Source organism: Zosterops lateralis (assembly GCF_965231275.1).
Source record: "Zosterops lateralis genome assembly, chromosome: 8".
Taxonomy (NCBI): Eukaryota; Metazoa; Chordata; class Aves; order Passeriformes; family Zosteropidae; genus Zosterops; species Zosterops lateralis.
Genome location: NC_139768.1, coordinates 16,812,168 through 16,825,776, shown reverse-complemented (window position 1 = coordinate 16,825,776; position 13,609 = coordinate 16,812,168). Strand labels below are relative to the sequence as shown.

Genomic DNA, 13,609 nt, shown 5'->3' with positions numbered 1-13,609 from the left:
AATGTAAAAATGTTGACAGGATCCTATTCTCAAAGTACTCTGAAGAGTTTGTCAGATAAAACAATATGACACATACTGAGAAAGTGCACAGTATTCATCTTATTTGATCTCTCAGTTAATCCAATACTGAATGAACTCAGTCAGAGCTTGATTCTCTACTTGCTCAGTGCATAAACACACAGACAAATAACTGTGTATTCATGAGAAAAGTAAAAGGCAGAAAAGATCTCTGTTTTCTACTGTGTCTACATGGCTAAACAAGGTAGAGAATGATAGAAAATCAGATCAGGCTTTCCCTCTCCCTGAGGAAAACTTACTTGTACTCCTGTCCAGCTTTTTCCTTCATTAAATTATTTAGGCGTGAAATTTCCATTTTCAGTGAACTAATGGTTTCCTTAGTTTTCTGTTCCCGTTCATAGACTTTATCCACCATTTTCCAGGCCTTTTCAAGCTCCTAGGAATGAAATGGAAAATAATTACATAAATTAAATTGTGTTTAAAAATAACCACAAATTAGAAATGAATTACCTTGAATTTCGTTTAGTTGACAAAATAGATTTTTGTGCATTTTCATTATTAGGTTCACTTCACGTGGTATCTTTTGTTTTGGCTGAGAGCATAACAAACATTTTGAGCCATTCAGGCTGGGCAAATTTACACCAGAAAAGCTCTAATACATTTTCTTTAACACACAGATCTGAACATTACCAAATCTCACTCTGTGAGGCTTTCATCACATGTGTACCACCAATATCAGTAAAAATTTATTGACAACTAAGTGTCCACAAAAGTATCACCTACTTAAATAGCTCATGTCTGTAAAATTCCTATTAGCTGTTAGGACAATGAGAATCCAATTTGATTTGGATGAGAAAAAGATGTTACTCAACTTTTCTGCCTCTTTGCTCATTTTCATCTGTGGGTACTTAGTGTAATTTGATTTTAACTACTTATTTAGAGAAGGCACAATTCTTATGCCAAATTTTAGCACATGGAATTACTTAAATGACAGATTTAAGTAATTTAAGATTTGTGTGCCTCTCACAAGCCTAGAGTTTGATACCCACTAACAGGGTAAGGGAGGAGGATTGACTCCATTTTTTAACTTCCTCTGCATCTCTCTCCCTTGAATCAGATCCTGATTAAAAAACAACAACAACAACCACACCAAAACAAAACAACTAACAACAACAATTAAAAAAAAAAAAAAAAAAAAAAAAAAAAAAAAAAAAACCACACCACAACAACAAAAAACCCCCCATACATTCAGCAAGTGACTGGACTGGAAGGAAAGTTCTTGAAGCCCCAGTAAATAATGAAGATACTACTTTTACACTAGAAGTCCCTGAGCTTCAAATCACAGCATGATGCTCTTTTCTCAGCTGGCTCCTAGCAGAACTCTGGACTTCATGGACTTGTATAGATCTGGACCCCAAGTGTGGCTGTGCAGTTCTACATTAGCTCTAGGGTCTCTCCAAGGAAAGCCAAACAGAAGCATGATTATATCAGGCTATAATAACCCTTTCAACCTTGCATCATATGAAATGGGGGCAGGAAAAAATACTTTAGAAAGCACCTCCACAATGAAGAAAATAAAAAAAATTAATTTATATCAAATTGTTTACAGAAATCCTTTATTGTAATTGACATCTCCGTTACTGAAAGAAAACCCAACCCTATTTAACATTAAACTGTAAATTATGACACCTATGTTATGGTATATTGTTAATATACTTATGGAACCCTTAAAATCAAATATATATAATATTTAGCTGTTTACTGCCTAAATTAAAAATTCAACCCATGGAACTAGCTGAAGTAACAGGCTATCAGATTTTGCTGAAAGATGGAACATCTGTAGCCTCATCAAACTGCAGAGTGAATACATTTCCATTTTATTTATTCAGCTAGCTCAGCATATCCAAATTTGAGAAACCATCTGGAACAGGAATTTTTGCTCTTCCTTTTTTTCCACACATTCTAATAAAGAGTTAAACAATGGGCTTTCCTTGCTCAGAAATTCCGAAAATTACAATTAATTAAACTCACTACCTACAAACAGTATTTTCATTACTTAATAAATTACTTAGTTCAAAATTTACCTTGAAAAATGTGCTTTTTCACTTATGTATCAAGCATTTTTAAACAGTTTTATATATAAAATCAATTTTTATGTCATACATTTTGAGTTCTAGTTTCCATTCAATGCAGTAATGATCACACATAAAGCATTAAGCATTATCTAGTAAATTATAAGTTTGTTATTCATTAATAACTTGTACAAAAATACTTAATTCTGAAATTTAAATAAATGCATGTTGGGCTGAAATAATGGCATGAAAACACAGTGACATCACGTTAACTAGCAGAAAAGCATAAAATATAACTGTAAATAAACATCTTTCAGATTTGTCAACCAGTAAGAGGCAACCACCCTTTCTCTAGAAAAATGCAAATTGAAAATAAGATGAAAGCTGATTACTTAAATCAGAGCTTCCTGCTGGCTGATTAGACTGTGATTAAAATTGGTGAATTAAATCATTACGATCTGAGTTTTGGGAAATAGAACTCGGGAATGAAATCAATACAGCCTCTGAAAGGTTTTAGTGGCTCCAGAGAGTATTTTTTCTGATGAGTATTTGCAAAAGTGATCTCTTGAAGTCAATGAGGCCATTCAGATAAGCACTGATTTCATGTCACCCTAAGCTACGCTTTTTGAACCTTATCTTTGGTGTGTAAAAACTATTTGTATTGAATTTGTATTGATAATACCAGTTTTTATCAATAAAGTAAGAAGACACGGGTGATGGCCACACTAATAAGGAAAATCTAAATAAGAATTTTCTACAGACTTCAGCATCAGCAAAACTGAGGTTTATTGCAGTTGCTTTTTGGTTGTGTCTTCTACCGTAAGATCTATAGATCCGTTATCTTGAGAAGTAAAAAAGAGCAAAATTTTAACGATGGAAGTCTTCACACAAGAAATATTCACATTGTTATTCAGTGTGAAAGATTGCAGTGTGTCAGCAACACGGGGTAATTACTGTACAAGATAGGTAGCATGCAGTCTGTCGCATAATTAAAGGAAATACACTGAATGTTTGCTGTTAGAATCATTCAAAAATCTTTGGAGAAGTACTGAACTCTGGAACTTGTGAAGCAGAACTTATGAAGAGCGACTGCTTTACTTTACTTTCATTAAATACCCCAAAGATGACATCAGTTTCATTGCTCAGAAACTGAGAATTAATGAAACGCTTTCTTATTATATTGGATTGATACACCTGGAAATTGAAAATTTGGTCATTTCAAGCAGAGCAGTACAAGCTCCTATAAATTCCTCTTGTAGCATTCTTCCAGAGCAGACTCGTGGATCAGTGTCCCTAGCCATGAAAAACAGAATTGCATTCCCTTCATGATTAAGTTGGCCCTTTGCTCCTTTGATATGACTGTAAACAGCAGATTGTTGTGTCCAGTTTATTAAAACTACAAAACAGATCCTTTAACTGCCACCTGACAGTTAACAGCTATTGATTATCACTGACCCACGTCCTACCAGCCACTGATCTGTGTGCTTAACCCCTGCCCCAAACAAACCCTACTGATTGCAAACAGGCTTCACACGGAGAAAAATTTTTCTTCGGCAACTTTTATTTCTCACCCTAATGACCCATCAAGTCACCAAGATTTAGGGCCTTAATTTGGAGCAACTATACCATTTTTACAGGAATATCCCCATCAGGATTCTTTTATGGTTTATAAATAATTAAGTTGTGGGACAGATTGTTTGTTTAATTTAGAAGTGAAGAGTATCATCTTGGCTACTTTAGCACTTGAACTTCCTTCAACACTTAGCTTGGATACATGGGAAACACATTTTTTTGATTGTTAACAAAATTGCAGTGAGACACTACAGCTCTAATAGAACTTCAGAAAGAATAATATGGAATATAAAGGGTTTACCAAGCCAAACCTCAAATGAGACATGAACATTTTAAACAATAACCAAATAATTCCTGAACTTTTAAGAGAAGGACTAATTCTCATAACCAAACTGAAAACGTATCAGCTGAATACTTGGCTCACAGCACACCACTAGAAATGAAATGTCCCATGTTATGCATTGCACATCATTTCTAGCAGGATCATATTGTCAAGCAGCTTTTTCACTAGAAAATCACTTAATGGGTTCAATAGTAGGCAGTATGGTTCAGTCATAGCCCGCTTGAGCTTCAAATTACCTGCTGAAATTGGAAAGGCTCTTATTTTCCCAACATTTCTACTCCTCAGTTTGATGATGTTACCAAGAGAGTGTCTCTTCAGTTTGGGAACATCTTGAAGGATCACCTCTCCTACTACCTTGTCCATACACAGAGTATTGCCACGTAATAGCAAAAAGGAAATTATAAGGATCATTATGGTTCCTGATGTTCATCTACCACGTTTCGATTAGCAGCTGTGAAAATCAACAAGATTTTCCACGCTTCTCCTCCTCCTTCAAGAGGCTTTGGGCAGTACCATGGGTTTGCAAGCTGCAGCCAGAGGATGACAGTGCTGCTATTTATATTTACTCTGAATGTATTTTCTTCGTAACTCTAAGGATAAGAAACTTCACTTCAAAGAACTTCTATTTCTGTAATGCTCAAACATTACTCTGGATTGCTAAACAGACTTTATTTTACTGGAACAAAATACTTTATTGTAAGGCATGGAGGTTTCCTAACTAAGTGCTAAATTAAACCCTATCTAGGTATCACAAAGTTAAGTTTTTTAACCATCAGAATGAAGAAGTTCCACATACAGTCTTATGATCACTTGGCAGCTTTAGGTTTCTGACAGTCAAAATTCACTGTAAGCCTAAAAACATCAACTTCTTTTAGTGAGCCAAGCACTTTGATTTGACAGAGTTTAAACCAACAATAATAAACAACACATCAGAGTAAATTGGTGAAATCACACTGAAATGCTATATAGGATTCCTTTTCAAAAGTACTGTGAAACATTTATTTATAAGTTGTCACTTCCCTGGACTAAAATCTGTACTTCTACAAAAAGTAGATTCTTTTATGTTCTGGCAATAGTTAACACCCAAGCAGCCCTTCAAAAGTATTAATGAATCCAAAACTGTACATTCAGTTGAAAATGTGCCATTTTACAGAGGGAAAGCTTAAACAAAAACTATTAGTGAGTACTTGAACCATTAGTGAGAACTTGATGGAGTTGATTTAGTGCAAAGAAACAGAGAATTTGACTGAAACCTGTAAATACACCAGGCTGAGCAAACCAAAGCAAAGCAGAGGTTAAACAACTGGAGATGCCAGCTCTATGCTTAGCCCCCAGCTCTATATAAAATCAAGTGTTCTTGCAAGTGTTTTTCTTATGACCATGATTTTCATTAACAATTTCAGATCACATTTCATTCTATTCAAAACTTTACCAATTTCAATGATGCTATAGTTTCCTCATCATCATGAGTAAGTTTGGTGAGCACAGCTACTTTGGATGACTTCTCTGCAAGCTCAGCACTCAGCTTCCTGCATTTCCCCATGAGATGCTGTTCATTTTCACGAGACTTCTTCATAATAGCAAGGAGCTTCTCATATTCAACACGGAATTTTTCCAGAGCTTCATCTCTGCTCAGTAGACTGATGAATTCTTCGGAGTCTTTTTCCAGTGCTTCAAAGGCACTTTCATCCAGATATGGTTTGTCAGGATTTTCCTGAGTAAAATAATCAACACACAGGAAGAATTTGACATCTCAGTTATGACCCCAGAATACAAAAAAGTAATATATGGAGTGTATAACTAAGAAATCATGACAAAATTTTCAGTAATAACAGTTCTTTTGCTAGCATATAATATGCATGTTGTAGGCTATTTTTCAAACACATTTTACTGAAATAATTTGTACTTTACCTGCCAGAGTTCTTGTAATTGAGTCCCACAACTACTTTAAAAGTAAGTCTATAAAATACCATCATTGTGATAGCGTTTGAATAATGCATCAACTACCGAGGAAGCCCAGTATTTTAGTCCTAATTCTGCTCAGTTCTCTACCCTCTAAAGTCTGATTAGTTTATGATTTCTATCCAGACAGTGCCAGAGACTTGCATGTCTCAAAGCTCCAGTAATGCCAACACAATCCAGTCCTCCCTCTGTGGGAAATGGAGCTCTTAAACCTTACACTGAAGACATTTTTCATCTAGGTGTGTTCTGATGCCAAATCCTACAAATGCACCTCTGAGGTGGTCTCACAAGGATAGGGAAGCAGCTCTCCTGTCAGCAGGAAAACCTCAAGGGCAACTTTAACACTGCAGCCCACACTCCAGCCAGCATCAGAGAACAATCCGAGCTGTGAGCTGAAACTCAGTGCAGCCCTCCTTCAAACCTGCTCTGGGACTCACAGCTTTCTTCTCATTTCATCCTCCTCTCCAAACCACAGATCACAAAACAGTTTGGGTTGGAAGGGGCCTTAAAGATCATTTAATTCCAACTCCCTGCCATGGATCTTCCACAAGACCATACTGCTCAGAGCTCCATCCACCCTGGCCTTGAACACTTCCAGGGATGGGACATCTCCAACTTCTCTAGGAAACCCGTGCCAGTTCCTCACCATCCTCATAGTAAAGAATTTTCTCCTAATGTCTAAACTCTCAGTTTGAATCTGCTCCCCTCTATCCTGTCCTGTCCCCACGACATGCCCTTGTGAGAAGTCCCTCTCCATCCCTCTTGTAGACTCCCTTCAGGTACGTCTCTCTTGATCGTGTTTGTGATTGTAAATAGAGTTAAAAGACGAGGGGGGAGGCAGGGCATGGATCACACCCACGATCTTATATGTAGCAGCTGCTCCAAAAATTTAAGAGTTGCTACCCTGGGTACAAGTAGCTTGGCCCTTTCTGCCTTGAACAGAGAACGTAAGTGAGCCCTGCTCACACAGGTGACACAAACACGGCGTATGGCTACAGAGGATACACAGCTGATGTTGTTGGGCTTATCCTGAGGCGTAGCCTTGGTGCTGTCCAGGGGACAGGAAGGGAAGGGAGGGACAGGTTACAGGTTACCTCAGCCATGCTGCCGTCGGGTGGAGGTGGCGGGCTCGGTGCAGAGGGTCGGTGTCAGTGCCGGCGCCGGGGGCGGTGGAGGTGCAGGGGCAGGGGCAGGGGCGGTGACGGTGCCGGGGGCGGTGCCGGTGCCGGTGCTGGGGGCAGGGGCAGGGCGGTGGCGGTGCCGGGGCGGTGGCGGTGCCGGGGCGGTGGCGGGGACAGGGGCAGGGCGGTGGCGGTGCCGGGCGGTGGCGGGGGCGGCCCGGGCCCGCGGCGCTGCCGAGGCCGCTGCGGTATCGTAGCAACGGCGGCCGCAGGCGGGGCCGCGCCGGGCCCGCGCCCCCTCAGCCCAGCGGCCTGTACATTGCTGGCCCCGGTTACCCCGCTGCTGAAAGGTCACTTGTTCTCCAAAAACTGCGTGTCCATCGTGCTGCTGCAGTTCGGCCGCGGGGATTTTAACCAAGGACACCGAGGAATGTTTCCCCTCTGACCCAAAAGACTCCCTGAGCAGAGCAGCTCAGCGCGGCCGGCAGGGCGGGCCGGCTCAGCCACAGAATTGTTGGGGATCATCCCGTCCAGCCGGCCTGCCAAGGCAGGGGCACCTGGAACAGGTGACACGGGAATGTCTCCAGGTGGGTTTTGAATGTTTCCACAGAGGGAGAACTCCGGACCTCCCTGGGCAGCCTGTTCCAGTGCTTTGCCACCCTCTATGGAAAGAATTTCTTCCTCATGTTGAGGTGGAACTTCTTGTGGTTTAGTTTATGGCCATTGCTCCTCATCCTGTCACTGGACACCACTGCAAAGAGCTTGGCACCTGCCTTTGAGACATTTATATGCATAAATGAGATCCCTCTCAGTCTTCTCTGCTCTCTCAGACTGAACAAGCCGAGCTCCTGCAGTCCCTCATCATACAAGAGATGCTCCAGACCCATCATCATCTTCATGGCCTCCACTGGACCTTTCCAGTAGCTCCTTGTCTTTCTTGTACTGAGTCCACTCAGGGCTTGTGGAAGGCACTAAACAGGGTTTGTGAACTTTGGGGCACAAATTGTAGAACCACAGAATACATTGGGTAGGAAGGGACCTTAAAGGTCAACTCATTCCAACCCCATTGCCATGAGCAGGGACACCTTCCACCATCCCAGGTTGCTCAGAGCTCCCTCCAGCCTGGGCTGGAACACTTCCAGGAATGGGACATCCACAACTTCTCTGGACAACCTGTGCCAGTGCCTCATCACCCTCACAGTAAAGAATTCCTTCCCAACATCTGATCTAAACTTACCCTCTTTCAGCTTAAGGCCATTTTCCCTTGTCCTGTCACTACATGCCAAATGGCATTTGGAGCCTGACTTCTGCCATATCATCATACCCAACTACTCACAGTAGCCTTCTGTGCACGTAGATGGGTTGGCACAATCCATGGTGCAGGAGAAGGGGAGGCAGGACATCAGCTCCACTTCAGAGCTGTGCTCAAGGATCAGCCACTGATGTTCACTCCCAGCTAACCCCTGAAATGGTGGGGTTTATCTCTCTAAGCACACAAATTGTTCCATCTGATAGCCTTTTAGGGCAGGGAATGTACTGTATGATGTATACACTTCCTAGCAGCATAGATGTTGGTTAGGACCTTAAAGTACCACTTGAAACAAATAATGATGATGGAAAACTTTTTGTCTTGCTGGTTTAATGAAGCCTGAATTGTAGCACTTCATTTTACTGATTACGTGGCAAAATAGGCAGTTTCAAATGGATGCTTTCAAATGGTCTGATTTTACCATCATAACTAGAGAATAATACATATTTTATAATGTATTCTTTTTATGCATGGCAATTTACAAAATGTCCTATACACTGAAACATTCAATCATTTCAATGCACGCTTCTAATAAAAAAAATCAATAAAGCTCCTTTTCTAAGTTTTGTACTCCTCTTTTTCCTGTTTTTCTTTTGTACTGATGTTTCTTACATAATAAAATTACAAGGAAGATGATTATGATAAATTCCTTGATTCTAGGATTTCGGTTCTCAAGAGGACCAAACTTCTAGACCTTTAACATAAAACAACTGCACATGTAATGAAATATGAAATGGTATGCTTTTAATTTTGTGAGCAAAATACTGCCAGAGGAAGGGGACATGCTCAGAATTTTAAAAAATAATATTATATGATGAACAAAAACAAGCCCACCAATTTACATCTCAAATATACAACTTTGATATTTTTATGCTGTTTCTTATGTCTTTAAAAACAAAAGAGGAGTGGAAGGGAGATAGTCACCTTTGGGCTTCAGGTTCATGTTTGTGCTTGAAGGTAACAGCATAAATGTGTCTAAAAATTATACCCATTTATTAAGACCCATGAGCTTCCTGGTCTGGTTGGAAATGTCCCTGTTCAGGGCATGGAGTTGGACTAGAAGAATTCTAAAGGCCCCTCCCAACCCAACCTATTTTATGATTCTACTCTTAGGTTTTTCAAACCCCTCATGATCTGTGTCCTCTGAGACTGTGTGTGACTGTATAGACTGGTCTTCATGACAACTTCCATTTGAGCTAAATTCATCCAAATTCTGCAAGTTCGCCCTTGTGGTGCATCTCTAACTGCAGTGCAGACATAGTGGGGTGAGTGTTAGTTATCCATGATAACTCATGCAAAAGCATATTTTTTTAAAAGCCTTAAAACATCACAACTCATAGCACATAAGTGTGACCAGGATGCAAATCTGTGTGACTGTAAAGACTCAAATATTCACATTGAATTAATTCTGCAACAAATTATATTAACAACAAGAGAATGCCTCAACAGCTTCATAAACAAGGAGCTGCACTGACACTCAAGAGGACACCTGAGTTTATGACCTTAGCAAGAATTTACTTGAGCTCAAGACCAGCCACTTAAAATTCCCTGTGCTTGAGATTCATCAGTGGAGTATAAATAACCACATCTGCCCTCCTGCACTGGTGCCGTGACTGTCATGGCTATAAATGATGCACTCATGTCATAAGAAAACCTCTGGACAAGGTGGAGCTCTTCGAGTGGGATCACTTTTTAACTCTCCCTTTTAAGATGAGCATATGTCCCCAGCTCTGCAAAAACCTTTCTGCTAATAAAACAAAAAACTCCAACGGCTACAGAAGAAAAAAAAAAAAAAACACCCCTTAAATAAAAGCAAATAAATCTCCATTCAAGGCAAGGACAATCCAGACCTAGAAAGTTTCAGGTCATTGAAAATATTGTTATTTATTTCCCTGAATGTCTTTGTTCAAGAGACACGTGCATTTTATGGTAAATAAGCAGAATCACCCGTCTCACCAGCGGCATAAAACAGAGTTTTGCATCAGCGGGGTGTGTTGTTGTGCAGGCAGAAAGGGTTACTAGAGAAGAAATGTTTGCTCAGTGATTTATTTGAGGTCACAGCCTTTGTGCAGTTAATTTAGGGCACATTTTAAACTGCAGTGGCATGAAAATGATAAGCCATTACTTCCTGAATGTAACAATTTATGGGCTGCTGCAGAGAATAAATAATAAAGCAAAATCTCATCCTAAGATGACCCAGGAGTATGTAAGGCATTTGGGGCAGGGGCCATGCCAACGCGTGTCTTCTGGAAAGTGTAAAAGGAACCCTGGGCCCCCAGGTAAAGAGAGGATGAGGTGATGAAGGAAAGCGCGGGGGGTGAAGTGTTTCCTCCAGTCCCGGCTGTCGGGAGGCGGCAGCACCGCACCGCGGCCGTGCGGGCTGAACTGACCGCAGCGCGCTCCCGAGCCCGGCGCGCACACGGCTCACAGACATCCCCGGGTACCCGCGGGTGCGATGGGGGGGCCAACGCGGGCTCCGCAGTGAGAGTCTGCATTTTTGCCCCGTTTACTCGGATAGCATCATCAATGGAAAATTACCACTAAGGAAAGCAAAATTTATCAACCGATTTTCTAATATTAAAGTATGGTTTGACATATGTACATTGTTAGATAAATATTACTTAACCTAACTGCAAGTCTTGTAATTTGCCCAGCAGTATGGAAATCCAGCAGAGCCTCATGGCCCCAAAGAGCAGAGATGCTGCAGGCACTGTCAGTGGGCTGATATCCTGGGACATACCCTACAAACCAGAACTTGCCTTCTCAGAGTTACATCAGTCTTGAAATATTAAAAGGAACAGAAGTTTACTGAAAATGGTCCTTTTTCTCCAGTGACAAGGTAATGCTATATGGTTCACAATTACTTAATTATCTAACTGATATTTTTACTATATTCTTTTTTAATGTCCTCTCCACCTGTTACTTTCAAATGTAATGATGGTTTTATAACAAGAACGGTTGTTCAGTTTAAACGGAATCGAGACTTTCTACTTTGTTCATAAAGATGATGCAACAGATCTCAAATAACAGTAACCTTTGATCATGTTTGGCACTAGATTTGAGCTAACGACCTCAAGAGAGGAAACATAACCATTTTGATAAGAAGTTAAATCAGAGCAATGTTTCAATTAATAGGAACACCCAAATAAAGACCTTGTGGTTAGATCTGAGAAGCTAAAGCTGACAAGTGGTCTGTGTATAATGTACAATTACATGCTCCACATTAAAAAAAAATAGATGAGAGTTACAGAAAGTAACTAAAATTAATTCAGTAATCCTGAAACTTAAGTTGAACTTGCTATTACCCTGTATGGTTTGAAACTGCAGGCCAGTTTTTCATCCCAGTTTTTCCTTCCAGTTCTGCAACTGGGATTACTATAGCATGCCATGCTTGTTATAAAATTCCTCTTTTCTACCCTCCTCGAAGCTAAACACAAGAATTCTCCAAGACTGCTGGATGAAAGCAATGCTCTACAGATCCCCATCACAATCACTGCCCACTGTGGGCTCTTATCATCACTAGTGTTATGGTTTATGCTACGAGTCTGGTCTTCAGCCTTACAGAGTGAGATGGGGGCCTTTTCTTCCTATATATGTGAAGGAATGGTCTGATAGAAGTAACCTCTCCCATCCTGGTTGCCCAGCATCATTAATCACTGGGGAGGCTATAAAAGAAAGCCTACAAGGTAACATAAATGTACTTGGCCCTGCAGAGCTCTTAGGTTTCTTCAATCAATGATTTCCATTACTTGCTTACCAGTTCTGACCCATGGCTATCCTCCCAATAAGGAACATTTGGGTCTATTTAAAAATGAGTTTCAAATATGTATAGAGTCCTCAAGGTTCATTAGCTTTCCAACAGCCTTTTGGTTCCAGCAGCAGAATCCAGGCCATAATATAATATTCCTGTTCTACTCACATTTTATTCTTCAGCCTTTTAATGCTGAGCCACCAAGTCTTTCCCTAGATGAAAAATTTGTCAGGCATCTTTCACTATTTGACAGTCTGGAAGGAAGAAAAAAAAATTAATTAGATTAGAATTAGAAAAAAATCTTAATACCTAGAGAAGAGTAGAGAAATCACAGATATTTAAGATGTTTATAAGGTCAGATATAGGGGTAGAGGAGGACACAGCTGTGAGGTAATCCCATTTCCCTGCACATGTCCTTGCATGATATCCAGGAGGTGTAAAATGTCCATGGGTGGGAATCCCCCACTCCCTTCTCCCCTTGATCTGCTCCTGCTATGCCTACTAAAGCACTGTCCTGCTGCAGTCTCCTTCAGCCTTACATAAGGGTGGGCCCCAGCAAGGCCTGACAAGTGCATGATTATCACTCCTGCTTTCTCTGTGTGAAGTGTTAATGTAATCCCTCTGTGTAATCCGGCATGGAAGTTGTCTCCAGTATCCTTTCATTTTTATTTACCATTTCTAATTGTTTAAGGAACTCTTGATGGTTTTGTAATGAATTAGAAATACTAGTGGAAAGATTAAGTTTTCGATCATCTAACATACCTGAAAGCAGCTGAGAAAGGCAACAAAAATTTGACTCTTAGCCCAAATCCTTCTTGTCCTGCACCTGCTGATGGGATCTTAGAGTCCATTATAGAAATAATATTATTATATCTAATTTCTGCTGCAGTAGTAGCCACGTCACAGAGCCACAGTTTAAGTCCCAGAACTCCAGTACTGTTACTCCACTGCTTGCAGCTTCAGGTCCTGCCCAGCATGTGAGTAAGGTTAGCGGAGCTTGGCTCATTATCAAATAAATTACTACCTTGAGCAAGATAATGATCTCAAGCCTTCTGCAAAGCAGCAATACTCAAACAATGAATCATGTCCTAGAGTTGTCAGTTGCTTCTAGCTTTCCCTCTTTCAGACTGCTGAACTGCATCAAAACCCCCCTAACACAAATCAAATGAATGTGTCTTGGTTTGAGTTTTCCATTTACTCGCATTGTATCATTATAATAATTTTATACTATCTTAGGTGGCATAGAAAGTAGGTCCTGAATCTAGGATGGTGGATATGTAATATAATTTGTTGAGATGTGAGCCTTCCTGTGAAAAATGTTCAGGTCTTTTCCCTGTATCCCAGAGAAATTTTGCAGATACATATAAATTATAGCCACTGTAACCTATAGTGATTTGTACTGTCCAGTGTGTATATCCATACAGATACACATTCAGAATCAGTAATTACTACCTAATTGGG

At 40.4% G+C, this 13,609-nt stretch overlaps 1 protein-coding gene across 1 annotated transcript in view; it reads right to left on the bottom strand.

Annotated features, from left to right (window-relative positions):
- Positions 1–7,070, bottom strand: part of CFAP58 (cilia and flagella associated protein 58) — a gene marked incomplete at both ends in the record, with an annotated part of 52,100 nt that extends 45,030 nt beyond the window's left edge. The window contains 3 exons of the mRNA XM_083867013.1: positions 318–454; positions 5,438–5,719; positions 7,062–7,070. Coding sequence (XP_083723139.1) covers positions 318–454; positions 5,438–5,719; positions 7,062–7,070 — 428 coding nt within the window. The remainder of the gene's footprint in view (positions 1–317; positions 455–5,437; positions 5,720–7,061) is intronic.
- Positions 7,071–13,609: the final 6,539 nt, after the last annotated feature.